At 49.0% G+C, this 27,838-nt stretch overlaps 4 protein-coding genes and 1 pseudogene across 6 annotated transcripts; 1 reads left to right on the forward strand and 4 right to left on the reverse strand.

The window, feature by feature from the left end:
- Positions 1-1,889: 1,889 nt before the first annotated feature.
- Positions 1,890-3,889, reverse strand: LOC120649096 (4-hydroxyphenylacetaldehyde oxime monooxygenase-like). The gene is made up of 2 exons (XM_039925778.1): positions 2,835-3,889; positions 1,890-2,735 (listed from the first exon to the last, which is right to left on the reverse strand). The coding sequence occupies exons 1-2, from the start codon at positions 3,786-3,788 to the stop codon at positions 2,094-2,096; spliced, it is 1,596 nt and encodes a 531-aa protein (XP_039781712.1). The 5' UTR covers positions 3,789-3,889; the 3' UTR covers positions 1,890-2,093.
- Positions 3,890-7,775: 3,886 nt separating this feature from the next.
- Positions 7,776-10,227, forward strand: LOC120649098 (annotated as a pseudogene).
- Positions 10,228-10,898: 671 nt separating this feature from the next.
- LOC120649097 (S-adenosylmethionine carrier 1, chloroplastic/mitochondrial-like) lies at positions 10,899-15,224 on the reverse strand. Of its 3 annotated transcripts, XM_039925780.1 has the most exons (13): positions 14,847-15,156; positions 14,542-14,751; positions 14,352-14,427; positions 13,736-13,818; positions 13,386-13,462; positions 12,891-12,981; positions 12,633-12,686; positions 12,467-12,562; positions 12,190-12,279; positions 11,746-11,797; positions 11,549-11,610; positions 11,385-11,465; positions 10,899-11,179 (listed from the first exon to the last, which is right to left on the reverse strand). In XM_039925780.1, the coding sequence occupies exons 3-13, from the start codon at positions 14,401-14,403 to the stop codon at positions 11,063-11,065; spliced, it is 855 nt and encodes a 284-aa protein (XP_039781714.1). In that variant the 5' UTR covers positions 14,404-14,427; positions 14,542-14,751; positions 14,847-15,156; the 3' UTR covers positions 10,899-11,062. The 3 variants fall into 3 exon arrangements, with proteins under 3 accessions (XP_039781714.1, XP_039781713.1, XP_039781715.1); XM_039925779.1 differs by lacking the exon at positions 14,542-14,751 and having other exon boundaries at positions 14,847-15,224; XM_039925781.1 differs by lacking the exon at positions 14,847-15,156 and having other exon boundaries at positions 14,542-14,753.
- Positions 15,225-16,361: 1,137 nt separating this feature from the next.
- LOC120649099 (uncharacterized protein At4g15970-like) lies at positions 16,362-18,651 on the reverse strand. The gene is made up of 3 exons (XM_039925782.1): positions 17,990-18,651; positions 17,311-17,697; positions 16,362-17,179 (listed from the first exon to the last, which is right to left on the reverse strand). The coding sequence occupies exons 1-3, from the start codon at positions 18,398-18,400 to the stop codon at positions 16,700-16,702; spliced, it is 1,278 nt and encodes a 425-aa protein (XP_039781716.1). The 5' UTR covers positions 18,401-18,651; the 3' UTR covers positions 16,362-16,699.
- A 2,317-nt stretch (positions 18,652-20,968) lies between these two features.
- LOC120649100 (uncharacterized protein At4g15970-like) lies at positions 20,969-27,422 on the reverse strand. Its single transcript, XM_039925783.1, has 3 exons — positions 26,881-27,422; positions 22,849-23,223; positions 20,969-21,809 (listed from the first exon to the last, which is right to left on the reverse strand). The coding sequence occupies exons 1-3, from the start codon at positions 27,124-27,126 to the stop codon at positions 21,324-21,326; spliced, it is 1,107 nt and encodes a 368-aa protein (XP_039781717.1). The 5' UTR covers positions 27,127-27,422; the 3' UTR covers positions 20,969-21,323.
- Positions 27,423-27,838: the final 416 nt, after the last annotated feature.

Here is a 27,838-nt window from a genome sequence, read left to right on the forward strand (position 1 = left end):
GAATCCCCCGTTCAACATGTCCAGGCGCTGTCTTGTCGAAACGGCGCCTGGCGTAGCTTGCGCCGTCGCCTACCATGTAGCTGAACGGGCCGTGTAGCTTGCGGCGTAGGCGGCATGATGGAAAAGTGCCGTGCCGTCGTATCCAATTAATGCGCCAGACGGGCTCTGCGCGGGTGCAGCGCAGGCGGCCTCACTGTGTACCTCGATAATACGCGGTCTACAGTGAGGACTAACAAAGTCTGCCCCGCGTACCGCGGTGGCAGAGGACACCTCAATCACCCGCATTGAATGCGGTGGGTGGGCGAGTCTTCCAGTGGAAGACTCGTGCCCGCGCCCGCGCCTGCGGGACACGTGGCGGCTCCGGATCCCCCCGGCGGTATGTTGGTTCTACGCGCGTGGGAGGCCCGGATGGACGCGGGAGGTCCCGGACCCCTATGGGGGGTCCGCGGCCTCGGCTGTCGGCTCTGAGCTTCCCCTCCTCAGGGACACATGGCGTCTCCGGACCCGTCCCTAAGTGGGGAGCGGGTCCGGGGCCGTTGGCCCGATGAGGTAAGGGCCTGACCCGTGGGGCCCGGCTGCTCCGCCCTTTACCGCGTAGTTACGGATGACTACGCGAGCCTTGCCTTGCTGCAGTAGAAGTGGGTATCCCTGCTACAGGGTACCGACAGTGGCCCCCTGGCCCACCTCGGGTGAGGTACGAACCCGTATGTGGGGCCACTACTGTAATTTGGCTCTGCATAACTTGAAGCCTCTTACTGCAGGGGTCTTGACCGGCTTTGACCATCCGTTGGGTTGTTTGCTGCCTCATCACACCGCAACGGCTTACTGACTCGTGGTCCCCACGCACAGTGGTTCACCTAGTCACGCGCGCGGCGCTCGGCATTGTTGCGGCCAGAGTAAATGGGATATTTACCACTGGCGCAGTTCCCGAAAAGCTTGGTCATGCCATCGCTTAATGCGCGCACGTCAGCTCAGCTTCCGCCTCGCTTCGCGCGCGGGCGACGGTTCAGATCCCGCCTTTTCACACCTTTGCTTGTTACCCGCCCTCCCTGACAGTCGGGCCTGGGCCCCCTTGTCATGGACTGGGCAGTTAACACCAGGTGCGGGCGTCGCTTGGGTTCCAGCGACGGTTCCAGGGCGCGCAGGTTGGGTCAGGCTTCATAAAGGGGCGAACCGCATACCGCGGTTACTTTCCCGCTTTCGCCTTCTTCCTTCCAATCCTTGCACCCCTCTGCCTTCGAGCTTCCTCGCCCCTTGCTCCCCCGCGTAGATTGCTCCTCACCTCCATAGTGAGATGGCATCCCTTGCTCATCCCCGCCGTTTCCAGACCGAGGAGGAGCTGAGCACGGTGCGCCGCCTGCTTGGGTGGAGTGCACAGGAGACTGCTTGGGGGATTCGAGCAGGCTCGGCTCCCCTCAGCAGCCTGCGCACCGGGGAAGTTGATCCTCCACCGATTTGAAGCTCTCCCCGCCCTTGGAATACAATGGAGAAGAGGGATTTGGAAGTGAGGGTTTAAGGGAGGAGGGAGCTTAGGAGAGGGAGAGCTGGGTGCTGAGGAGGATGAGTGAGTCGTTGGGAGAGAGAGGAGAGTGATTTAAGTGCTGTGGGGCCCAAAACCACCAACTCGGGCCCGACCGGTCAGACCGGTCGCCTATACCGGTCAGACCGGTCCGGGCTGAACTGGCCCAGACTGACAGAAACAAGTTTGAGTTGGTGATTTGTCGCCTGAGTTTTGAACTAATAACCGTAGTTAATTTAATTATAAGTAATTAACACCTGTGGTGTTACATATATGATCTCACTACTGCTGCTACCTAGATGCTGCATGCTTCCAATGCAATATTCTGCAAGCTAGAATTATATATTAGTGGCTAGTTTGCAGCAGAATATAATCACAAAAGCTTGTCCAAGAGACCTGGCATGCATTTTCTTTTCAACCATCAGATTAAATTACTATGAGATACAACCGCAATAAATTAGGTGTGCCTATTATTTACTACTTCCAAATACTAATTACCTACAGCCGTCGATTGTTACAACAATCAATTATTACAACATTGATCGATCGATCGATCGGATCGATCGTGCATCAGCTAGCACCTGCCGGCACTCTTGTATCTTGTGGGCACGAGCAGGAGCGGCGTCTTCTTGTGTACCGTGAGCCCCCCGGCCTCCTCCATGCTCACGTCCTCCGGTGCCATCCCCTCCGGGAGCTCCCAGTCGAAGCAGTAGAGCAGGTTGGCCAGCGTGAACTCCACCGTAGCGGCTCCCATGGCCATCCCGGGGCACATCCTGCGGCCGGCGCCGAAGGGCACCAGCTCGAAGTGCGCGCCGCCGAAGCCCACGTCGTCCTTGTTCCCCGACTCGAACCTGCCCGGGTCGAACTCCTCGGCGTCGTCGCCCCAGCTCGCGGGGTCCCTGCCGATGGCCCAGGCGTTCACCAGGACCCTCGTCCTGGCCGGCACGTCGTAGCCGCAGATGGCGACGGGCCGCAGGGTCTCCCTCGGCAGCAGCAGCGGCACCGCCGGGTGGAGCCGCAGCGTCTCCTTCACCACCATCTTGAGGTACCGGAGCTTGGGCATGTCGTCGGCCTGCACCCTCTCCTGTTTGGGGTCGCCCACCGCCGCCCTGATCTCCTCCTGCACCTTCCTCAGCATCGCCGGCCGCCGGATCAGCTCCGCCATCGCCCACACCATGGTCACCGAGCTCGTGTCCACGCTGGCAGTGAACACGTTCTGATCGAAATGGAGTACACATTTATTTGCTTGTGCACGTGTGGATGCACCATCCAATTAATAAAGTACTAGCTAGCAGTGCGAACGAGCAGGACGTACCGAGAGCAGTCCTTTGATGTTGTCTCGAGTGAAGCCGCCCTGGCGCTCCTTCATGAGGGCGACCAAGGCGTCGATGAGGTCGGGGGCGCCGCCGCCCTTCTGCTTGTCCAGGTGCTGGTCGATGATGACGTCGAAGAAGGCGTCCAGGTCCCGGAACACCCGCTCGCGGCGGGCGGCGGCGCCGGTCAGCCGGTCCACGAGGCGCCCGGCGGCGTTGGGGTAGTAGTCCTCGGCGGAGAAGCCGGCCTTGGCGCGCATCGCCTCGTCCAGCACGTCGTGGAAGCGCTTCCACCTGTGCGCCAGCTGCTCCGCGCCGTAGATGTTCCCGAGCGCCACCGTGCCGACGACGCCGTCCATGAGCGCGAAGATGTGGTCCTCCAGGAACACCGGCGTGCCGCCGGCGCGGCCCAGCCGCGCGATCAGCTTCTCCACCTCAGCCTCCCGGGCGTGCCGGCTGGCCTCCACGCGGCGCGCGCTCAGGAGCTCCACGACGAACAGCTTGCGCATCTCGCGCCAGTAGTCGCTGTAGGGCGCGAACGCCACGTCCTTGTGGCCGTACGACAGCCGCCGCGCCCCCGCCGTGTCCGGCCGGCTGCAGCAGTCGACGTCGCGCGCCTTCATCACCTCCCGCGCCGCCTCCGCCGACGACACCACCAGCGTCGGCACGCTGCCCAGCCGGAGCAGCATCGCGGGGCCGTGGCGGCGCGCCAGATCGCGGAGGCTCCGGTGTGGCAGCGCGCCCAGCTGGTGCAGGTTGCCAAGGATGGGCAGCCTCGGCGGGCCCGGCGGCAGGTGGAGGCGCCGCCCGCCTTTCAGCATTCCCCAGCTTCTTCGACTTCTTCTTCTTCTTGTTGCTGCAAGGAAGAGGAGTAAGAGCATAGGGACGACGAGAACCAGGAGGAGGGTCATCAGCTGCTGCCATTGCTGCGGCAAGCTGCAGCCCAGGATCGCCATTGTTTCTGTTTGCTGTTTCCTCTGCTTTCCAGAGTCGATCGTTGTGAATTAGTTAGTACTAAGTGATGGAGAGCAATGCAAGTTGTGGTGCGAGGCTTGTAGATGGCAATGGGGCTTATATATACACAACAAGCAGGCCTGCTGTGTGGTACGTGGTGAATAAACTTTCTGTCATCACTTTCGCTATCTGCCCTCGTCACTGAAGACGATGAAATCAGGTCGTCAGTTGTCTAGTATGTATCTGACGATGCAAATAAAATAAAAGCAGGCTATCTGGTAACTGCAGGCGTTACCTTTGGTAAAGTACGTAAATGTGGCTGCGTTTCGTTGTCTTCCCGCTTGTATGTATTAAAATTACGTTGAGCTAGTAGTACTTACTAACAGAAGACACAGTTAAGTCGTTGGTGATTTTGGAATAACGCATCATCTAATAACTGATGACCCATCCAAAGAGTTGTTACCTAAGCAAACTGTAGTAGACGGTGGACAGACAAGGACTTGATGATGTGTACGGCCTACTGCATGCAAGAACGTCGCACTCATTCACCCAGCTACCTAGCCAGTACCATACAAAATAATACCCCGATCCTTCACCAATCAGCAGCTAGGTTAGTTCTCTTTTATTATTTGCTGATCGATTACTACATAAACTGACACAATAATGCAAGAAGGATCGATGCTGTTCTCAAGAAACCGATTGGTCCGTGTGGTTGTGTTACGTTTGGATTTGATTTCAGGCAGCGTTGGACACCAAATGTGCTGACCGCTTGGTGGTGGCGTCAGATAGATGATGTAAGCAACCAATACGCATTGCCTGACGCACTGGCTATCGCCGCCGTTCTTTTGGGGGAAAAGAAAGAAAGAGTTTACCCTACAGCACATAGCAACAAGGTCTGCTCACATCATCCGATCCTGCTAGCTAGACGGGATTATATTCTTCTTCTATACGACTACACAGCACACCACTGAAGATTATGCTTGCAGAACATTCAAGAGCTACCACAAAAGAAAACTGAAACTAGCTACAAGGAGCCAAAAGTCTACCTATGCGCGCGTATCTATAAAAATTGATACTTGACAGAGCTGAATAGCGAACCAAGTCTTCAACTTCATCAACAGATGCTTGTTCAGGCGTACCAAGGAGGAAATGTACGCTGTTTCTGCGTAAGAAGGCAATCTCGTGCAACAAATCAATTGGACTTATTTCAAGTTGACATTTTGTTACTGACTTTTACTTTCCAGACGGCACAAGCAACTGCAGCGCGGTCAAATTAAAACACCACCAACCAATAATAGATAATTTCAACCCCTAAACGCAACTAGTTAGTCAGCAAGAAAGTCTTCCATGGAAACACGAATTTTTCAATTCACTCTACAATTATATTTGCCGTTGTACAAGAGAACCGAGGCTAACTCCCTGGCTACTAGCTAGTTGCCACTTGCCAGACACCAACACGCACCTAGCTATGTTCAACAAGCCTAGGCCAACACAGCTACGCAAGTGCGCATCTCCTTTTCGCAGACAGGGTGTGGGAAAAGGTCTCCGGCCGCCATTCATCTAAAAACTATTTTTTTAAAAGAAAAAAAGACTCAAATAAAATTGACGCGCACCCCGGCTTGTTTGTAATCTATCCTGAAATAACCTTTTTTTTAAAGAAAGTCCTGAAATAACCTTAACCTTCAATTTAGCATACATGTGGAACACCTTAACCATGGTTGTGTTATGTCGCATCTCATTGCCACGTCGAACACTCAGAGTTGGCTTGCCACATCGGCTATTTTGAAAAAAAAAAAAGTAGGAGCATTCACAAAGATGGCAAATGAATAGATGCCTTCCGAAAAGATAGCAATAAATTAAATAAATTATCTGAGCGGCCCCAGGATCCATTCCCGTTCCCAATTTATTCTGCCATATGTCTTAAGTTCTTTGTTCGGGACCATACATGTGGAATATACATAAGCTCAAATTTATTCACTTGTTTTTGTTTATTTATCATGCCTAGTTTTCCATTTGTTCCTTCAAAAATGATGAAGAACCTTCAATTGTCGGATGTCGAGCCAACTTTCGAAAAGAACTCGATTTGCTTATGCATCGAGTACGAACCAAAAACAAAACTAATTTAGAAGAATGGATAAGCTCCTTTGGTTGATATTTGTAATAGTTTGGATTTTCTTCCTTTGTTTCTTTCTGTGATGTCGTTAAGACTTGTAAAAGACTTTTCCCAAAAAAAAAGACTTGTAAAAGACTATTTTTAATAGGACGACGTTAAAGCGCGACCGGTCGCGCAGAGAGCGCAGCGCGCGACTTCTCCCATGTGCTTTTGCCTTCCACGTGTACTGCATCTTGTCCCTGCGCGTGGAGCATCTTCTTCCTGCGCTTGTGTCTCTCACGCGCAGTACTCATTACTCAATGCCTAGTTTCCCCTCTGATATCTGATATCTAGGTGATGTCATTTTCAACCTTTCTAGTATAAAATAACTTTCTAAAAAATATTTTATCTCCTTCGTACGTGCTCTGTTTTGAATACCGATTGCACCATTGTGTTCTACGTGATAAGACGGTCAAAACTAGATCTCACTTGCATATAGTTTGATGATGTTTTCAACTGGTAGCAAGTTGCTATATGTTATAGCCACAAAAATAAAAGTTTTCATACACATAAGTTGCCACACAAATAAGGTAAAAATTGCCATATAAAATATTTATAAATTACCATATAAATAAAGTTGTCACAAAAGCTTAATCTGTCATAAACATAAGTTGACATAAACAAAATCTATCATATACATAAGTTGTTACGAACACAATATGTCATACATATAAGTAGTAAAAAAAGAAAGTAAATATCGAACTCATAAGTTTATATATAAATTGTCATAGAAATAAAAGTTGTCATATACATAAAACAAAACTTGCTGAAAGATAAAATTTATTATGTACATGAGTTGTCGCATATGTAAGATATAAGTTACTAGACATATAAGATAATAGTTAGAAAAATATTTGTAAGTTGTTAAAAAAATAAAGTTGGAATAAAATCATAATTTGTTATGAACATAAGTTGTCACAAAAATAAAACCAATATCATACATAAATTGTCACAAACATAAAATATCATATATACATGAGTAGTATTCCTTAATCTAAAAAATGCACATGAGAAGTAAAAAAAAAGTTATTATACACATAAGTTTATATATAAACTGTATAAAAAATAAAAAATTCACACATATAAAACAAAAGTTGTCACAAAACACCATTTATTATACATTGCCACACATATAAGATACAAATTACTGCAAATGAAATCGATCATAAACTCGTACATATAAGTTGCTACAAAATAATAGTTGTTGTACACATAAGTTCTTATTACTAAATATGATATAGCACACATAAGTTGTTACTAAAGTAATATGATATACACATAAGTTGCTAGAGAAAAGAGAGTAAGTCATCACATAAGTTGCTACTAGTGTAAAATATTGTTAAAACATATGCAATTGGGATCTAGTTTTGTTCGTCTCGTTGCGTAGAACACATTGATAAAATCAGTTCTCAAAATGGAGGTAACACGAAGTAGATAAAATATTTTTAGAATAGATTTATGTAAGAAAAAGTCAATTTCTTTCTCACACTTGCTTGCTGTGCATGGATATAAAGGTTGCCGAATCTAGGCACATGCGTATGGAATCGGTGGGCCGTAGACGCTGAGCGCAAGGTAGAGCAAAATTTAGCACATGTGTTTGTTGGGCCGCGGATATAGACTCGAGATGGGCTAACGCGTCGCGCGCTGGCACGTCGTCGCGACGGGTCGTCTGATAGTTAGTTTTTCCTTTTTAATATATACTAGGGGACTTGTGCCCCTCCTGTTGCTTAAAAGAAAATGAAAATAGCGTGAGTGGCCCAGCAGAAATCTGTCCAGCCCAAATTACTCGGTGTATCCGCATATGCCTTTGCGGTCCAACCCTTAGCAGATTTTTTTTTTCTAACAGAATTCAGCGTGCGCCACGGCCTCTGCCTGCAGCCTGCTGCCACTGCGAGCGAGCGAAAGAGGGGGGAATCGGATGGGGGACGCCTACGCGAAGCGGGTGCTGCTCACCGCCGCCGGCGACGCCATCTCCAGGGGAATCGCCTCTAACCTCACCAAGCACGGCTGCAGGTAGGCGCTACCACGCCCCGCCTCGTCGCCGCAGTTTCTTTTCCTCTTGAAGGTTCTGTTCTGATTCGGCTTCAAGGTTGGTTTTGGTGGGCGACGAGGGCGCGTTGGCCGCGACGGCCGAGGAGGTGCGGCGCTGCGTGGGCGGAGGCGTCGCGGTGGTGGGGCTGGACTTCGAGGCCTGCGACGAGGCGGCCGTCGACGCGGTGGTGGGTCGGGCGTGGCGCTGCTTCGCCGGACTCGACGCCTTCGTCAACTGCTACACCTACGAGGGTATGAATGCCTGACGCCGCAGTACTAATAATTGGTTGCCTGGACTTGTTTACCTGCGAGCTAATTTCTCATGCTACTGTAAAAATTGGGAACAAGGGTGCCTGTGGGCCGTGGGCATAGTTGCTAAATGCTAGTGCCTTCACCTTTACCAAAAGGAAACCGTTGGTAATGCCTTTTAGCTCAGCAGGAATTGTGGAAGTGAGGAAATACAATGTGGGATGTACTCAACTTGCATTTTTTATCTTTCAGACATATTTCTCAACTGTGCTGCCATGATCATTGAATTGGTCTATATCTTTCGGACATATTTACATAAAATGTGTCCAAAGTACATACTGATATGGTGCAGTTGTTTTAGTGGTTAGGGTGCCCAGCATTTGAGATACTGCATCCTTAAACAAGGCAGAAATGGCAGTATTATCCACATTTACATTCTGCTTCACTTGACCAGATGTTCCTTTACTGTGTGATCACTGATCAGGCAAGGTGCAAGGTTGTCTCAGCATAAGTGAGGATGAGTACAAGAAGACCATGAAAGTAAATGTGATAACACCTTGGTTTCTAATGAAGGCGATTGCAAAGCGGTTCGAGGATACAAAATTTGGTGGCTCTGTTGTGTTCTTGACTCAGATTATTGGTGCTGAGAGAGGATTATATCCAGGTGCTGCAGCTTATGGTACAAGCCTAGGAGCTATTCACCAATTGGTCCGAGTAAGCATCCTAGTCCTACTACTTTGACTTGTGCCCTATCTCTGTGGTTCTATTGATAGCTCCTGTCCAAATAAAATAAAATAAAAAACTTCTCATGTTCAAATGCTAAATTGCACATGAAAATGAACAGCAAAGTTTGGCTTCATATGATTCTCATACGGGTATGAATTTCTACAGCTATAAATTGCAGATTTAAAACAGAGGTAATGGGTACATCATATGCCAAATCACAGTTATTGATTTTCAGTATTCCCAGTTCACTCACATGCACGGGCACAACGCCTTCAGTGGTGATTGATTCATGGACATGCTATATATCTGTGTATCTTTGTATCGAGTTGGAGAGCAACCTACCAGTTTAAGGACATGATACAAAGAACCAATTGCTGGAGCACAGTAGTACTGTAGTAGCACACTAACATGGTAGCCCCTTGGGTTGGCAAAAGAAATTTGTATGCCGCCACCACCTGAGGTGTTTAACCTGAATGTTCAGACAATATATCAGCCAAAGAAAACCATAACCCTGAAACAACCCTGATTCCTTAGATGCCCTACCAATTCAGGGAAGACATGCTGCATTCGCCACCCACATACCTGTTTGACCTCCTCAACAATCTGCATCCTTTGGGTTTCTGAATTTCTGAAAACTATAAGTATTATGCTTAGTTCATATATGCCAAAGGTGAAAAGGATGATAGAATTATTGCCCCTGATGGATCAGATCGAGAAATTCTTTTCATAGTCAGCCACCATCCGAGAGTCTATTGATTTCGTCTCTCAGCTGTTACCACTGACTCTTTGTCATTTTAAATCTTCCCTTTTGTTCCAGCTTTCTGCGATGGAGCTTGGCAAGCACAAGATAAGAGTGAATACTGAATGCAGCCTGTCGCGGTCTGCATGTGCAGGACAAGTTCCCCGTCTCTGTGGGGAAGGAGAAGGTTGAGAAGGCAACCGCAGAGGTGATGCCCCTGGGGAGATGGCTGGATCCGGAGAAGGACCTGGCGTCCACAGTGCTGTACCTGGTCGGGGATGAGTCGCGGTACATGACGGGCACGACCATATACGTGGATGGAGCACAGTCCATCATGCGACCGCGCATGCGGTCCTACATGTAGCTTGGCGAGGACATGGTGGTAGATCTGGAACGTGCAGAACGGTGGTGTTTGTTCAACATGTGGAGCCAACTGCTCATCTGGATATCTGCATACCATTTGTATGATTATGATCTGCGTAGGATGAATTGATTGGGCAACCAGTCCGGTAATGAAGTACTGAATACACATGTGTTCATGTCGTGGATTGTTTTGTTTCGTCGCCAAGTGCCTGCCTGCATAGGATTCAGATCAGACGATGCAGCTAGCCGCTTTGCTGTGGTTGCATGTTTTGACTTGTACTGCCGGTACCTGGTGGAACGTGAGTCTGCCGGTCGATCTCCTCCATGCTCACGTCCTCCGGCAGCGCCCGCCCAGTCGAAGCAGTAGAGCAGCCAGGTTGGCCAGCGTGAAGGTCACGTTGGTCTCTCCCATGGCCAGATCCGCCGGCGCCGAAGGGCACCAGCTCCAAGTGCGCGCCGTCGTAGTCCACCTCGCTCGCCTCGAACCTGTCCGGATCGAACGCCTCTGCGTCCGCCCAGCTCGCCGGGTCCCTGCCTGCCGATGGCCGCCGATCCTGACGTCCCGCATCGTAGGGTCTCCTTCACCACCACCATCTTCAGGTTGATGGTGCTGCTGATCAGGTTGGCGACGAGCCTGTCCTGTCCACCTATGAGCCAGGTCCCGGAGGTTCTGGTGCGGCACCGGGCCCAGCAGCTGCAGCTTGCCCAGGACCGGCACCTGCCAGGGCCCGACGGCAGCCTGGCCGCTGCCACAGCGCCAGCTGCTTCTGCTTGCCAGGAGGTAGGAGGACAGCACAAGGAGATGGAGAAGGGCCAGGAGGCCGAGCTGCCATTGCTGCGGCAGGCCGGAGAGGAGCTGGGAGTGCAATGATTTATAAAACAAGTGTTGTACAAAAATGTTATGAACCAACTAGAAAACTGTTTATTTTATATATCTACTAGCTACACAGAAGAAGATTCATCGGCAAAAAGGAATTCAGGTGCAATGTAAATCAATCAACCGAACTGAGCTTCACTCATTCGTCCTTGAGATCGCGGTTCCTCCTCTCAGCTAGCATAGACTTGGTTTTCTCCAGCACACCAAAGAAGATGGACCCACCGATGCCTATCCACAGCACTCGCGGCTCAATGCCCTGCCATTTTCCCAACATAATCAGATCAACTGCTCAGAGCACACGAAATTCAACAACAACTCTAGACATGAGATGCAACTGTAAGCAGTTGGCCAGCTCATGACCAATCGTGGGGGCAGGCAAGCAATGCAAGAGAGCGCCAACGCAGCAGAATGCATTGTCTAAAAGTATTGAAGCTGTTCAGCAGAATTCATTGGCGCTTTACCTTCAAGAAAGCCCTGGGGCCTTCCTCTCTTAGGATAGTCTGAGCACAATTTACAATTCCTGCGTACTGAGTTCCTTGTCCCTGCAAATGCAACCAACATGAAATTGGTCAGTCATGTAAATGGGCGATTCCTACGCGGAATATAAGTTTGAAGAAGTATTCACCTGAACCATCAGTCTTGTCTTCATGACATCAAGGGGCGTTGTAATAGCTCCAGTAATGGCACCTAGCGAAACATGAAGGTACAAAATACAAGCGATTTGTTCAGAACCAGGAAATAAAAGAACCCAGGAGAGGGCAATCAGATACTGAGGAATTAAGACGAGGGCTACAAAATATTAGGCTGAGACTTTCGTTATACCAGCAAAAGCACCAATAAGCGCATTCTCTGGATCATTCAGCTCCCTCTTCGCCTGCAGGGGGAAAGGAAATGTGATAGGTACAAAGAATTGTCAAAAGTCCTAGTTACAGTTAATGCTGGACATTGGTTACAGAATACATATATAGCTGCTTAGTGAATACTAAATAATATGAGCCATCAATCACGTCATTCAGTCCTAAAAAAAATGAAGATTCTAGTAAAAATACAATGGCACGCCAAATCACATCAAATCAGAGAGCAAAAGGAGGTTATCATAGCAAAACTGTAACCTACTGGCCAACATTCGTTCAGGGACAACATGCAGCAATTATGAATGCTCAACCTTGTATTTTAAGACTGCAAGTGGTTCAAACCAACATGCAGCAGCTTCATGAGTAGTTCGATGACAAAAAAATAGTTGTATCAACAATGATAGAGGAGTACCACAAGTTTGTAACCAATTCGAAGTTGCTCGTATATGCAGAATTGAATGGCGTCGAATGGAAGATCTCGAAGTAGAAAGGAACCATAACCCTAGAAACAAAGCAACCGAGAGTAATAATGGATGTGGCATGATTTATCGTAAGATGGTGTAAATTGTACATATGAAATTCAACAGTCAACCACTCTTGAAATAAAAGTAAGTATTACATTTCAAAAAATTGTTCCTATTTCTTTCATTCAATAAGGGATAATTAATTAAGGTACAGCATATACATACAGCATACAGCCCTTTGAATCCTTCTTTAGCAACAATGAGGCGAACAGCATCAGGTGCTTTCTTGAATTGGCCAGTTTGCATTCTTTGTTTCACCACCTGAATGCAGTAAGACCCAATTTGAGCACAGCACAGCACAAATTGCGTAGAAATTATAATAATTACAAACCTCTGTAGGGACACGGACGAGAGAAGCAGCGATACCTCCAATGGCCCCAGCAGTCTGTACCATTTGCATTTAGAAAACATGGTGTGGTGAAGGCGCAGAATATCATTTTTTTTTGTAGTTCTGATACTAAAAAGAGATGCCATGGATATGTTTGCAGGTGAAATGAAAAGGTACATGTATATACAGCAAAGCCATCCAACAAGCATTGTTTTAAGAAATCTGGTAGTATGACAGAAGGCTAAATCCGTACTAACTTACAAAATGGGCAATAGCACTCAAATTTTCAGGAAGTGTCTCCAATAGTTTTCTTTTAGTCGGTTCATACACTCCCACAAATATCGCAGAAGCCCTGAAATAAGTTATAGGTATGTTAAGAAAGATCACATACATACGATCAATGGTACGGTAGAAATATAAGACAGCAATATCATCCCATGGTATATTTGCATAAGATGAAATTATGTATATTTGCATAAGATGAAATTATGGAATATGACTTCTTAATATGTGCATGCCAGTCAGTTAAAATGTGAAACAGCACTTGATCAGCTAATGAAAATATAACAGGAAGGGCATCACATCATGAGTTATTACTACTACTTCAATATAGCATCCAACAGAAGTTGGTGCTACATAAGGTAAGCTCACAGCTTACAGACCTAAATCGCCTTAATAATCAATCAATTATCATGCAAACAGTATAACAAGTAAACATTAAAGATGCTATATGAAGAAGACATATAATGTACTCACGGGAGAACACCAGCAAGATTTCCAGCCAATCCAGAATAGAGGCCTTTCCATTCAATTCGGCTTCCACCTCGAGCAGCCTGCAAACATCACAAATTTCTGACAGTGTGTCATATTACGATTCCAAGGTAGTGGTAAGGATTAGCAGAAAAAATTGACTCATATGGCAAACTACAAACGCAACATAATTTGAAAAACTAGGCAGTCATTTTTTGGACCATGAGTGGAATAGGATTTAGTTGTCATTGAAGCATGCTTAGATGAATATTTTTGTATGCACAACACAGGACTGCTCTTATTCTCAAGATTTCAGGTTATAGAAATAGCTATCGGGCGGTAAAGAGATGATTGACCTGAAGCCTGGTTTTTATCGTGTCAATAGGGTACAGCGCCGTTTCAACCACAACACCAGCGGTTCCTCCAGCTATGCTGCCCTCTGAAGAAAACAAAGTTATACATGAAAAGGAACAATCAGTATCATTTTCCTTTACCAGAAGGCAGTTGAACTATATTGAGCCGAACTGAGGAAACAGCAAAGATACCAAAAGTACAGTTAGCAACACAGGACCACCGAGCACACAAGCCCTCCAGACATAACCACATCCACAATGGACAAGATTTCAGTAAGCAACAAACTCTCAGGGCAACAGGGTCACAGTATTACAATCAGCAATTCAGCATACTCCAGATTATTCTACATTATCACCTAAGCTATAACCTATAATATTGTGACTAATGACAGAAAGGGGATGTTCTGGTCAAAATAAAAGAGTAAGGTGATGTTATAGCACTTATGCAGAACTCCAGCAGTTAAACACAGCTAGGGTTTTGTTTAACCGATTTCATCATGGAACTTAGCAACTTCCTAGCTCACACCAGTGACCATGAGCAACCAAAAATTCTGGCTGCACTGCGGGGCACAGATCCAACAAACACAGAGATAATACTACGGGAGAGAGATTGACGCACCGAGCAAAACCTGAAGGAAATTGAATGATTTCTCTTCTCCACCTTCTCCCATGCCTGAATTCGGTGGCGGGCGTAGCTGCAGGGAATGGCAATTCAATTGAAGACCCCCACAGGAAGACGTGGTAAATGTACTGGTATGGGCGCAGTAAAGTTGAAAACAATCCATCCTAGCAAGCTAGGGCGCCCTTACCAAGCCACCAAGGAGAGGGGAAACCAGTACGAGCCGGGATGCCCAGTGCCGGTAGAGACGAGGAGCCGGAGCAGGGAACTACGGCGCGGCTGGCGGCGGGCGGGACGGCGAATTTGGGAGGGGGGCCCGACCTGCTCTGCTCGGGGTTTATCGCTTTTATTATCAGGAGCGGGGAGCGGGCAATGGCTTTGCTTGTTGGCTCTGGCCAGTCTTTTTTTTTTTTTTTTAAGAAAGGCTCTGGTCAGCTGGTGAGGCGAGGCAGGCCGGGAAGGAGATCCTATACATCTTCCAATTAAACCACCTACCTTTAAAGCCCACGAAGGCCCAACAATGTATTCTTCCCCAGCGCCGGCGGCGGGCGGCGGCGGCGGAGCTCCGGCGGGCCTGCGCAGGAGGGCGTCGACCAGCGGCGGGCGAGCGCGCGGCAGAGGAGCTCCGGCGGGCGAGCGCCGCGGCGGCAGCAGGGGCGAGCGCGGCGGAGGCTGGCCGCGGCGTGACGGCGGCGGCGCAGGGGCGGGCAGGCGGAGGCGTGATGGCGGCGGCGCAGGGAGGGGCGGGCGGGCGGCGGCGCACGGGCGGAGGAAGAGACAGCGGTGGTTGAGGGAAGGGATGGATGAGAATCCAGCGGATGAGATTGATTGCATGTATTTATGTCGTTGATCTTGCATATCCCGCAAAATAGATTGGATAGGTAGGATCGTGATCTCAAAATCTGTTTAAACATTTCTTTGACTCCACTGTAAATGGAAGATCGACCCAAAGGGTTGTTTGTTGTATGGCCAAACACGTACTACCACTCTTTCAACCCCATGTTTTTTTAAGTATCTCTAAGAGTTTGCTAAATAAGATTGGCATCCTAAAAAATTTTGCAAAACAAAAAAAAATTAGCATCCAACAGTTTGGCAACCAACTTAGTATTTTTTTGGAACTTGACAAATTCTACCCCTTCGACGCGTATATATGCGCACGCGGAAACGCTTTGGCATCGCGGTCTCCGTCATCTCCGCGACTCTCGGACGGTGCTTATGGTGTCCGCCAAAGGTGCCGCCGAGACGCTGACACTGGACCCGAACTTCGTCAAGGGCGGCGCGCCATACGCTCCGTGTTCGAGACTATCGACCGGCGCACGGAGGTAGAGCCCAACGACGCGGATGCGGCGCCCGTGCCGGAGCTCCTCTACCATTGCCGCCGCCGTCCTCCTGCTCGCCGTGGAGCTCCCCTTTCCGACCCTCCTCCTCCCAAGCTAGACCCCAAAATCGTTTCCCCTAGTCTCCGTGAAGCTCACCGGTTCGCCCTCGCCTGCTCCCCTTCACCGGAACGCCGCCGCCGCCAAGAACTACCGCTGCCGCCCCTGTTCCTCGCCGGCGACCCTCCTCCCCGCCGCCCCAACCTCGTCCAAGGCAACCAAAAGGTAGCTCTCGACTTCCTCTAGCCCTTCCCTCTGTCCTCCCTCGCCACCGGAGACCAGAGCTGCCGGATTTCGGCCGGCCATGTCCGCCCCTCCCTGAACTCCGGTCAAGGACCCATTTGCAATCGCCCAAAAAGATCCAGGGGCCCAATTGCAAAAAGGTTGTGTTCTTGTGGGCCTTTTTTTCTCATTTTGCCAAATCCAAAATAGCAAACTCTTGGAGATAGGCTTCTTTTTAACTTGGCATATATTTTAGCAAGTTGCCAAATCACAAATTTTGTCAAATTAATTTTGGCAAACTCTTGGAGATGCTCGTTGCATCAAGTTTTCACCAAACATGTAATGTAGTAACTCCAAGCAGGTCGGCTAGTGAGAACAGCCCAAAGTGATTGGTCCTCTTGTCTGTCTGGTGTACACAGAAGGCACGCTATTCATCATAAGAGTAATATATAAGTTTACAGATATATATTTTTCTGATATACAGTAGTAAAGGACTGACTACTCTTCTGGTATCCAACAAACCCGACTTTGCCACCTTGTCTGAATGTCTGGTATATATCTAGTATCCAAGACACAGTACTAGCAGTATAGTAAGTGTACGGGTATGTATTTTGGTGGTTATTATACAAAGTAATTATAAAGGGCAGCAAAATAACTCTTTTGGTATATATCCAACAGTGCAAATCTATCCGAAACAAAACTAAAACAAATAATCCATCAATAATCCAAAAGCCCCGGTGTGCATGATCATCAGTGGATGCAGGCTCCCGGGACTGTCCACTTGGCGTGTTGCTTGGCCCAGTGCGGCATGGCGGTGTAGTTCCTCCAGTCTTGGAGCAGGGTCCCGAGGTCCCTGAGCTTGTTGGCCAGCCCGACGCAGCAGTTGGCGTGCATGGTGCAGATCCTGCGGAGGTCCTTGCCGTAGCTGCAGAATCCGCCCATGAAGGCCGGGTCCATGTACTGCACCCGCAGCCGGAGGTCCCTGACGAGCTCCTTCTTGATGGCGTTGAACACCGGCTGCTCGTTCCTGCCCGGGTACCTCTCCCTCGCCTCGTGCCACGCCCTGGTCATGGCGATCGTCCGGTTGTTGGGCCGCACGTGGAAGAAGCCAGTGTTGGGGAAGTTGTCGATGTTGTCCGGGTCGCCGAAGAAGACGTCGCTGGAGATGCTCATGTCCGCGTACGCCGTCACGTGCTTGAACGGGTTCCGGAACCACAGGATGTCAACGTCCTGCATTAATTTGGCATTGCCATCGATGATCCATCGATGAATGGATGAATTACCGATCAAGAGGATCGATCGATCGGATGATGATTGATGATTTGCATATATATAATAGATAGAGAATTCAGAGGCCTCACGGTGAAGAGGAAGTTGTATCCGAGCTGGAGCACCCGGCGCTGGAGCTTGAGCTTGCTCCAGACGAGCTCGAGGTACTCCTTGGAGAGGAAGAACTTGGCGGAGGCGAAGTCGACGCCGGGCATGGTGTAGAGGTAGCAGTGCGGGTGCAGGGCGCGGCAGCGGGCCATGGCCGTCGGGTCCATGGCCACGATGAGGACGTGGCCCAGCAGCTCCGCGATGCCGTCGCCCACGCGGAAGCTCTCCAGGAAGAGGTCCAGCAGCGACCCCGGCGCCGCCCACGCGTGGTTCACGCACGTGATGATCACCGTCCGGTCGTCCGCCGTCGCCGCGCGCGCCACCACGGCGGCCAGGCCCGGGAACTCGGCGTCGTCGTCCGCGGCCTCGCCCTTTTTTTTTAAATAATTAAAAAGCTTGCATTGAGATAACAGCAAATAATTGAATAAAAGCAGCATGCCGCAGGTAAAGTTGCAACGCTGGAGTGAGATGCAATTGATCAGGTAAGGTCGGCATCGTCGTCCTCGATCGTACGTCATTCCCGATACCTCCCAAATTATTCGTTTTTACTTTTTCGGCCGTTGTCAACGACGACGATAAACACGCGGATCGATCAAATTTATTTGGTACAGGAAGAAAAACAGCTCATAATCGATGAACCAATCAACCAATAAGTTAACCAACCTCTTGTTGGCGATGTGCGGGAGTGGCCGGAACGCGGCGTAGATCATCGGCGGCCGCAGCAGCAGTGGTAGCGCCTCCTGCGCCAGCAGCTGCAGGCTTCAGCTTTGTGGCGTTGGCCTGCACGGGATCGGCTGCCTGCGGTTGGCCATCATCAGCTGCGACGATCGCCGTCGTCTGACCTGCCGGCGTCGACGACGACGAGGATCCGGAAGATGATGCCCCGCCGCGTCGTCCTGATGATGGTGACGACTCCGACCTGGAGCCGGCGAAGAATTGCACCGGCGCCCTGGGGCGGGTGAGCTCCTCGGGGCGGCGCTGCAGGATGAGCACGACCACTGTCAGCGCGGTGACGCAGCCGAGCACGAAGGACGCCGCCTGCCGGCCCGCGGCCTCCGCGGCGACCTTCGCCATCGCTGGCGCCGCTTAATGATCAGCCTGCTAGCTGCTTTAACTCGCTAGCTAGTACACAGCCTGCTCTACTCTGCGCCGGCCGTGTAGTCTGTGTAGCTCGCCGAAGTAGTGTAGTGTAGAGCGAGAGATGATGTGCCGATCGATGTGCCTCCCTTGATAAGTAGCTAGAAAGCAGGCAGCCCGGGGGGGGGGGGGGGGGGGGGGGGTTCTGAGTCTGACCTCTTGAAATTTGCAGACGTAACAAGTCGTGGTCTGTGAAGCTAGCCCTGCCCGGCACCATTATTTTGTACTCTGCTCTGCTGTGGGCTGTGGCAGAAGCAAATCAGGAATTACTACTGTGCCACTACTAAACCAAGTGCTTATTTGACAGTGAACTGGGAGCTACAATACAGAATGCTTTTGGAAGCTTCCCTGTACTGTACAGTCGTGAACTGGTAGTCGTACAAACGTTCAGACGTATATATACGTATAAAATTGTTCTTTTTTTTATTTGTGCTGCGTGGGCGTATGTAAACTCCTACTCCAATACTCACTCGTACATGACGTGGTGATTGATGGGTGGATCGAGGGGCCTTGAGAGTTAGGGAGGATCCCCATGGATGGATGGATGCACATGCTCATCTCCACGACATCTGACTATCTATCTATAATAATCTATCCATGGCGGTGGCTGCTGACGGATCATTGGATCACATACAGACGACAACAACGTTATATATATTGTTGAATTATTCGATCCGTCCAATGCAAGTAAAGTTGCAATGGTATTCTCCTTCTCCATCTGCTAGTTAGCTGCTCGCGTCGTCGTCGTCGTCAGAGTCGGATCATTCACGGGAAATCCGCGGCGGGGAAAGCCTCGACTACTATATCCAGCTATATTGCTCGATCAACTAGTGACGTGGACAGGCGCTACGTGGCGGTGTGCTAGCTAGCGCGCAGTGTCTCCATACAGGCAGCATAGAAGGTTCAGCTGGCACATCCCAATCAGTGCACCATATACTATTCCATCAACAGAAGAGAGTACTACGGTACTACCAGTTGCTTTAGTTTGGCCGCTCCATCAGTGAAGAATTATGCAGGTCCCCAGTACGCGCAGCGTTTGGAGAATCTTCCTTGCAGTACCACAGTCCACTACTGCTGATGATGTAGGAGCCGGAGCCGCTGATTAATAAGCAAGCTGGAAATTAACAAATACAGCAAGTGTCAACCTTGTCGATCCTTGGATGGGTCGTCGTCGTCACTTACTAGCCTAACATGGTAGTAGTTTGGTAGGTCATCCCATATCATGTCAGTCAGTAGTACTTGCAGTAGTCGCTGGTCTGGTGTCTGGACAGACGTTTCAGTCGCCTCACATGCTGTTAGAGTGTGAGGAATACAATACAAATTAAGCAGGCCCGGTTTGTACATCAAGATTCACGAGTACTAATTAATAGTAAGCAAAAGACGCACGCAGCTAGTATTTATGCGGTGGCCGCCGGTAGCTAGCTCAACTCAGCGGCCACCAACCAGCCCGCCTTTTTTGAACTGCTAGAGTAGATAGAAGCCTAGCATCAACATCTGGTTAGGTCGCAAATCGCTCTTGCACTGCTCGCTCGCTCAACAATCAGCCAGCTGCAAGGCCTTGTTTTGTTTACCGCCAAACCGGGGAGCCCAGACTGGCCTGTGTGCGCTTAATTACGTCACAGACAACAGTGACGGTCCGCTCTTGTCCGTGCTCGCCGGGGCTGCAGCAGGAATTCCACAGAAATCTTCTTGATGAGAAAACACTAGTGCGTTTTCTTCTTCTTTTAGACTGAAAGCAGTGCACTTTTTCTGATCCTGAATGATATACACAGACTCTGCAGTAAGGAGGGAACATGGATCCGATCATGCTCTCATCCAATCATGGTCCAGGTAACAGTGGATCGGAGCAGCTGCTAGTACAATGCTTCTTGACACTCGTCCAGTTCCATCAACCAAAGCACGTAGTACAGCATTTAAGAATGGAAAGAGTCCTGCTCGATCTACTTACTACTCTGGACCGACCGTAGCTGACCCATGCTCCTCTCCTCATCACTTCATCAGTGCTTCTCCTCTCCTCCCCACTGGACTGGATCCACGTATACACGCTACTCTACTGTTCCATGAAAGCTACACTAGGATTAATTAATTAATCCTGTCAAAGCTTCTTTCTGCACATATACCTTTGCCATATCAATCATTTATGATAGGAAATGGTAGCAGCATTGGTTCTGGCCCACACCAGCAAACAACCTGGGCCTTTAGTGTCTTTGTCCATGGATCCAGCCCATCATATATACAATGAGTTCTGGCCCATGTGAATTTAGTGGAGCCTGCAAATGCAATGCTTTGCATTGCATTTGCATGCCGACATATTCGTTCATTTCGTCACCACGCGCAAGCAAAGCAGGCACAAAGACTTTGATGATGTGGAGTTGTGGACCAAGAGAGAGGAGCATGAATCTGAGTATCTGATCGCAACAAACAGGTGCTAGCTAGCTGTTGCGTTCATTTTTGAATTTACAGGTGCAGAGAGCAAATAAATTAAAGGGAATGGATGATGAAATCTACTGTACATAATAATTAATATTTGTATATAATTAATTAGCCTGTGCTGTGTACATACATACATACATACATAATAATTAAGGTGGAGGGTGCACCAGTATAACTCAACCGTACGTCTCCCGGTTCTACCTCTAGGCTTTCATCAGAAATCAAAAGAATGAAACCTACCCAGCTCCCTTGAATAATCTCCTCAAACTTGAAGAAAGAAGCAGCAGAGAAAGAATGGACAATAATGCAACAAGCAGCCTGGCAGGCAGCCGGCGCGGCCGATCTCGACCATCGAAAACGAATACGATGGATCACCATCGGACCTAGCTATATAGTATAGCTCTGCTAGCTAGCAAAGGACGATCGATCAGTGGATGCAGATTCCCGGGAGCTTCCACTGGAACTTTCCGGCGCGTCGGTCCTGGGGCGTGCCGGCGGTGTAGTTCCTCCAGACGTCGAGGACCCCCCGGAGGTCGTGGAGCTTGGCGCCGAGGCCGACGCAGCAGTTGGCGTGGAGCGTGCAGATCTTGTTGAGGTCCTTGCTGAGCTGGCAGAAGCCGCTGATGTAGGTGGTGTCGAGGAACTGGATGGCGAGGTCGAGCTTGGCGGCCATGTCGTGCTTGATGAGGTTGAACACGTCCTGCTCGTGCTTCCCAAAGAAGCGCCACCGCCCCTGCTGCCACGCGCGGTAGAAGTCGATGGTCTTGGCCGACGACCGCACGAAGAGGAAGCCGCCGTTGGGGAAGTTGCGCAGGCTGTAGGGGTCGCCCATGTACACGTCGCTCGAGATGGCGATGTCCGCCGCCATGGAGATGTGCCGGAACGGGTCCCGGAACCACATCACGTCAACGTCCTGCAGCAAACCATATGCATATACTTAGTATATATGTTAATAATTGCTTCTCTTTTTTTGTTTATATATATATATATATATATATATATATATGAAAATTTCTCAGCAGTCAGCAGTACTCATCATCTATCTCATCAGTAGTACATTAAGCATGCTATTTATCCTTGGGAAGAAAGAGGGAAAGAATGGCGTTTGCCGTCGTCGGACTCGCGGTCTCGCACGGCGGGTCCCGACAATCGCCGTCAAGCGAGTCGTCCAAAAGAAAGTTACGTCACCGTTTCTATGGGAGCGTTTAGTTCCCCGTCCAAAAATTTTTGGATGTCAAATCAGCACTTTGACCGAATGTTGGGAAGACTTTTCGGACACTAATTAAAAAATTAATTTCAAAACTCACTTGGAAACCACGAGACGAATCTTTTGAGGCTTTTGACCGCGTCATTAGCACATGTGGGTATTGTAGCACTTATGGCTAATCATGCACTAATTAGGCTTAAAAGATTCGTCTCGTCATGTACATCCAAACTGTGTAATTAGTTTTGTTATTTAATTACATTTAGTGCTTCATACGTGTGTTTAAAGGGGAGGTGAAAATTTTTGGAACTAAACGCGCCCCATGTGTCGCCTAGCAAGCTACTTGGAACCTTTGAGGCCTCACAACTCACAAGTGCTCCAGTAACAAGCTAAGCTAAGCAATCACGTACGCTAGCTGCAGTCAGCCAACGCCCTGTTCGGCTGCACTGGTCTTTGTTTGGCTGATTTACTGTAGCTACAGTAACAGCCGGTGCAAAACCACCAGCCGAACAGGCCGCAAGACATTTTCAAAGTCGAAGCAGAACAGTGCAGCAGCGTCTGACAATGCAACCAATCAATCAGCTAGCTGGCAGTCGGCCAGGAGTGGATTGTTCAACAACCACCGATCGTAACCCCGTAACTAACTCGATAGATCATGGCATTGCATGATTGATATACTACTGATTGAAAGATGAGGGGGAAAAATGATCTGAAGGAGAAAAAACAGCAATGCAGCAAGGGCACTGACCGTGAATAGGAAGTTGTATCCGAGCTCGAGGACTGTCTGCTGGAATCGGTTGCGTCCCCACATCATCTCGAGGTAGTCCTTGCTCATGAACATCTTCTCGGAGCGGTAGTCGACGCCGCTGGAGGTGCGGAGGAAGTAGCAGTGGCGGTGCACGGCCTGGCAGCCCTGGTACGCGGCCGGGTCCATGGTCACGATCACCAGGTGCTCCAGCAGCCGCGCCACGCCGCCCTCCCCGGTGCGGAAGCTCTCGAAGAAGAGGTCCAGCAGGGAGCCCGGGCGCGTCCACGCCGCGTTGATCTGCGTCATGATCACCGTCCGATCCTTGGTCGCGGCACGCCGCAGCACCTCCTCAAGGTCGCCCCAAGGAGACGGCGCCTGCATGCACGCCACCATTTCTTTTTCATCATTATAATCAGTTTGTTGAAAATTTGGAATTATTGCCACTGCTAGACTGCTACTCTAGTTAATAATAATAATAATCCGGACGGTTATTAGTAACATGACAAATGCGGTCTTAATTTGTTACTACTTAATTAGTAGAGATGGAATATATAGGCGGCATGCATGCATGTGATCTTGCAGGTGACCACCACCGAAATGGAGGTGAAGGAATGGTGGTTGGGCGCATGGGGTCGCCACTGTTGGGCTTGTTCACGGTATGCAGCATGCAGAAGCAGCATTAGTAGGCCAGTGAACATATACAGTTGCATCTGCCCGTATCGGTAGGTGGTGGGTGTGTGCAGTACTCTACATATACGGAGAAGGAACCAAGTGATGAGGCTTGAAGACCATTTTTTTTTAATTTTTTTGGCTGCAAGTGAAGAAGGCGGCCAATCAGTAGTGCCACAGCAGGTAGCAGCACGCAGCAAACAATCAACCATGCATTCTCTCTCACTGTACTGTACTGTACTCTGCGCTGCTCAACACATGTGCTGCGTGGAGATGGATTCGGATGTTATTCGAATGTCAGATTTTTGGTTATTTTTCTTCGATTATGGACAAATAAGATATATAATTTACTATGTAAATTCATAGCCTTGTATTTAACATTGATCTTGTAAAGATTCATAAAAACTAAACCTCAAATTTATCATATATATTCTCAAATAATAGATATAAAAATTAGAATACGGATCAGATACGAATTCGAATCTTTTTTCAACTTTTTAATTGTAGGGAGCAAATAATACATAAAAAAATCTATACAAAATTTTATTCTTATGTGTAATAATATGCTTGATAATATAAAAAAAGATTAGCATAAAATTTTAAATATATCTATTTTAAAATATTAAATTTGTTCTAAGAATTCGGATATCTAGATCCATCCTTAGCCTGCGTCTACAAAAATAGTTTGGTGCGCCCATGCATGCCTACCTCTGCTGCACATCATGAATTCATGAATGTATCCTACAAGTCTACTAGTATATGGTGTTGAAGTCAGGGTTTTTTTCCCGACCGGTTTACCGAAACCGGCGCCCACCGGTTCCGGTTTACCGGACCGGTTTGACCGGTTACCAGTAAAAACCGGTCAAATTCAAATTTAAATTTAAAAAACTCAGTTCAACCGGTTCGTACCGGTATACCGACCGGTTTGACCGGTTTGTATTCAAATTCAAATTTAAAATCGCATATGTAACCGGTTTGGACCGGTATAACGGCCGGTTTGACCGGTTTACCGGCCGGTTTGACCGGTTTGATCGGTGGGCCTTCATGGGCCGGTCCATTTTTTTTCTTTTTCTTTTTTGATTTAACTTTAAATGCCCGGAAAGTATGTTAAACGAATGAATTTTTGAGAAAATTGACACCATTAGATTGTCGCACCTTGAAGTATTTTTAGGAATTTTTTGGGAATTTTTCATTTTTTCGAATTCAAATTTGAATTTTGAATTTGAGCCGGTTTGGTACCGGGCCAAACCGGAACCGGACCAGACCGGTTTGACCGGTAACCGGTCAAACCGGACCGGTTCCCACCGGTAAGGTGAACCTAGGTTGAAGTACACCGAGACGTGAAGATGGGCAGGCAGAGTGGCGTGGGGATGGTTGGTGCTGGTGGGCAAGGTTAACCTAACCGGTGGGAACCGGTCCGGTTTGACCGGTTACCGGTCAAACCGGTCCGGTCCGGTTCCGGTTTCGGCCGGTACCCAACCGGCCAAAATTCAAATTTTAAATTTGAATTCAAAAAATGAAAAATTCCTAAAAATACTTCAAGGTGTGATGAATCTAATGGTGTCAAATTTTCTCAAAAATTCATTCATTTAGTATAGTTTGTGGGAATTTAAAGTTAAATCAAAAAAGAAAAAGAAAAAAAATGGACCGGCCCATGAAGGCCCACCGATCAAACCGGTCAAACCGGCCGGTAAACCGGTCAAACCGGCCGGTAAACCGGTTGCACGGGAGCTTTTGAATTTCAAACCGATCAAACCGGCCAGTAAACCGGTAAAACCGGCCAGTAAACCGGTCAAACCGGCCGGTAAACCGGTCGGAACCGGTTGCATGGGAGTTTTTGAATTTATTTGAATTTGGATTTGAATTCAACCGGTTTCCACCGGTTACCGGCCTAACCGGTCCGGTAAACCGGTACCGGAGGGCGGCGGTTAGGCCGGTCCGGTCGGATTTTAAAACCCTGCTGGTGGGCCGGCCGTCGATCAGCAGCAGCAAGGACTAGCGGGGTGTTTAGCTGCGTTCCGTAAATTTTTTGAAAGGGTATCTTTCTACAATTGAAGTACTAAACATAGACTAATCACAAAAATAATTACAGAACTCGTCTGTAAATCGCGAGACGAATCTAATGAGTATAATTAATCTGTCATTAGATGTTGGTAACTGTATCATTACTGTAGCAATTTAGCGTCTGATTACAGCCTAATTAGGTTCATTAGATTCGTCTCGCCATTTACAGACAGCAGTCGCAATGTGTTTTTTATTTCGTCTAGATTTAAGTCTCCATGCAGGGTGCCGGAAAAAAATTTGGAATTTTGAATTTTGTAACTAAACACAGGCTAGGTGTTTCCCAAGGCCACGTGGGCCCGGCAGCGCTGCGAGACGGGGGACGGACACGTGTGGACGTGGCAGGGCAGCAGCACTAGTAAAAAGCCGGCATGCCGACAGTAGCTGCAGTTGGGAGCAGAGTAGAGGACAAATGTTGCGAGGAAGTAACAACTCATGTGATGACTCGCACTCCCTTTTTTTTTTTTTTTGTTGCTCAAATCATCCAGAGCCAGCCAACATGTGGAGAAGGCACCAAATCATGAGGGGTTAGCGATCGTGGCGGTTCATGGGGAGACGGGAAAGTGGTTGGCAAATGGCAACACAGAAAGGAAAGAGGTCCAAGTCCAACAAAGAGAGCTGACAGGAAAGAAGGGATTAGTAGTATTAGCCTAGGCCCTAGAGACGTGAGCTGGCCTCTCCCTCTAGGCCCCCGGGGGCCGGCTTTTGGAATTTTGGCTTTGGGTGACAGATGATGATAAACTAAGTACTACAGTTCACGCTTTTGTTCGGGGGTCCTTGTCAGGCGACGTAACTTGTTCAACGGGGGGGATTCTCCTTTCTTTATTAAATCGTTCATTCAGAGCTGATTTTGAATTGATTGAAACGCATACATACAAACGGGGCATTTCCGGGGTCGGCTTACTATCTTTGCAATTAAATACTAGTTTTGTAGTAGGAATAGGAACATGCTGGTGGTACATACCGGCTCCACCCACAGAGCTGATTGATAATATTGTTTTTGTTTTTTCGTTTGAAAATCCATCCAAACAGGTTGCGAATTCGACGGAAATTATTTATAGTGTGGGATTAAATAAGTTGTGAGAAAGGAATAAAAGCATTGATTGATTGATTGATTGATGTTATTAGCAGCAAGTTTGTAATTCGTGGAGAGTGCTGATCGAACATAATAATCCTCCTCCTCATCATCAGGAGAGCAAGTGCAGGACGTCTAGAGGAGATGGAGCCAGCCAACGACGGCGACCGAGGGGGGGGGGGGGGGGGGATAGACTAAGAGAGCGGGCCATCGAAGACGCTGCGTACCTGCACCGGAGCCGGCGCCGGCGCGGGGGTTGCGGTGACCTCGGCGTTGCCGTCGGCCACGCCGTTGTCGGAGGAGGCGAGGCGTAGGTCGTCGTTGGTGGCGTTTCCGGAGGTGAAGGCGGAGATGTCTGCGAGGCGGCGTGTGGGGCTGGCGGACATGAAGAAGAGGACGCATACGGTGGCCATGGCGGCGCCGAGGACGAAGGAGACGAGCGGGCTAATGCTGCTGACGTCGCCGCCCTTCATCCTGGCGGTGGCTGGCTGGTTCTGGTCGACGACGGCGAGCTGGGTGTCTGGACCGATCGATCCTCCTCTCGACCTCTCCCTGTTGTATAGGCGGCGCGGCGGTGATGGGGCGGGGGCGGAACGAGGAGGTGGAGGAGGGCCAAGCAACAAGCAAGGCGGCTGGCTGCTTCTTATAAGAGGAGAGGACGACGGAGAAGAAGAAAGTGGGGGAGAGGGAGGGATTGCGGCCAGGCAGGCGTTTAGACCACCACAAGGACTGGAGTAATCAAACGGAAACCAATGTCGCGGCGCGGCGCGGCGCAGAGCAGGGGTGTTGGTTATTGTTATTCTTATAAATAATTATTAGCGGCGACAGAGCAGAGTACACGTCATCTATCAAGGTTACTAATAATGTGATTGCCCGGCCCACTCATGTCATGAACATGACACGGTTTGTCGGCGTGGATGCAATTCGTTCATTTCAAGGGGGTTCGCCGCGCGGCCGTCGACCATCACTCCATCAGGGGAGGTCGCGAGCACGGGCGACAAAATGGGAGGGACACCGCTGCTTGCTTGCTTGCGTGCCCGGGCGGGTAACCAACACCCACCCACACGCATACCCAGTTGTCGTGTGCCTCGCTGGACCCCGCTTGCCTTTCTTTCATCGGCTTCCTTTCTTCGCCGCGTCGACTAATCATCGTCATCATCTGTATGGTATGATATGGTATGGTGC

This window comes from Panicum virgatum, chromosome 9K (genome assembly GCF_016808335.1).
Source record: "Panicum virgatum strain AP13 chromosome 9K, P.virgatum_v5, whole genome shotgun sequence".
NCBI lineage: Eukaryota > Viridiplantae > Streptophyta > Magnoliopsida > Poales > Poaceae > Panicum > Panicum virgatum.

Coding starts and splice junctions, on each gene's coding strand:
- LOC120649097 (XM_039925779.1), bottom strand. CDS start 15,209: ATGCAAGATCAACGACATAAATACATGCAATCAATCTCATCCGCTGGA. Junction 11,611..11,745: donor GCTTATTGGTGCTTTTGCTG/GTATAACGAAAG, acceptor ATGTTTCGCTAG/GTGCCATTACTGGAGCTATT. Junction 11,466..11,548: donor AGACAAGACTGATGGTTCAG/GTGAATACTTCT, acceptor TTGCATTTGCAG/GGACAAGGAACTCAGTACGC.
- LOC120649096 (XM_039925778.1), bottom strand. CDS start 3,788: ATGGCGATCCTGGGCTGCAGCTTGCCGCAGCAATGGCAGCAGCTGATG. Junction 2,736..2,834: donor ACATCAAAGGACTGCTCTCG/GTACGTCCTGCT, acceptor CATTTCGATCAG/AACGTGTTCACTGCCAGCGT.
- LOC120649099 (XM_039925782.1), bottom strand. CDS start 18,400: ATGGCGAAGGTCGCCGCGGAGGCCGCGGGCCGGCAGGCGGCGTCCTTC. Junction 17,698..17,989: donor CCGCACATCGCCAACAAGAG/GTTGGTTAACTT, acceptor TTAAAAAAAAAG/GGCGAGGCCGCGGACGACGA. Junction 17,180..17,310: donor GATACAACTTCCTCTTCACC/GTGAGGCCTCTG, acceptor AAATTAATGCAG/GACGTTGACATCCTGTGGTT.
- LOC120649100 (XM_039925783.1), bottom strand. CDS start 27,126: ATGAAGGGCGGCGACGTCAGCAGCATTAGCCCGCTCGTCTCCTTCGTC. Junction 23,224..26,880: donor CGGCGCCGGCTCCGGTGCAG/GTACGCAGCGTC, acceptor GCGTGCATGCAG/GCGCCGTCTCCTTGGGGCGA. Junction 21,810..22,848: donor GATACAACTTCCTATTCACG/GTCAGTGCCCTT, acceptor GGTTTGCTGCAG/GACGTTGACGTGATGTGGTT.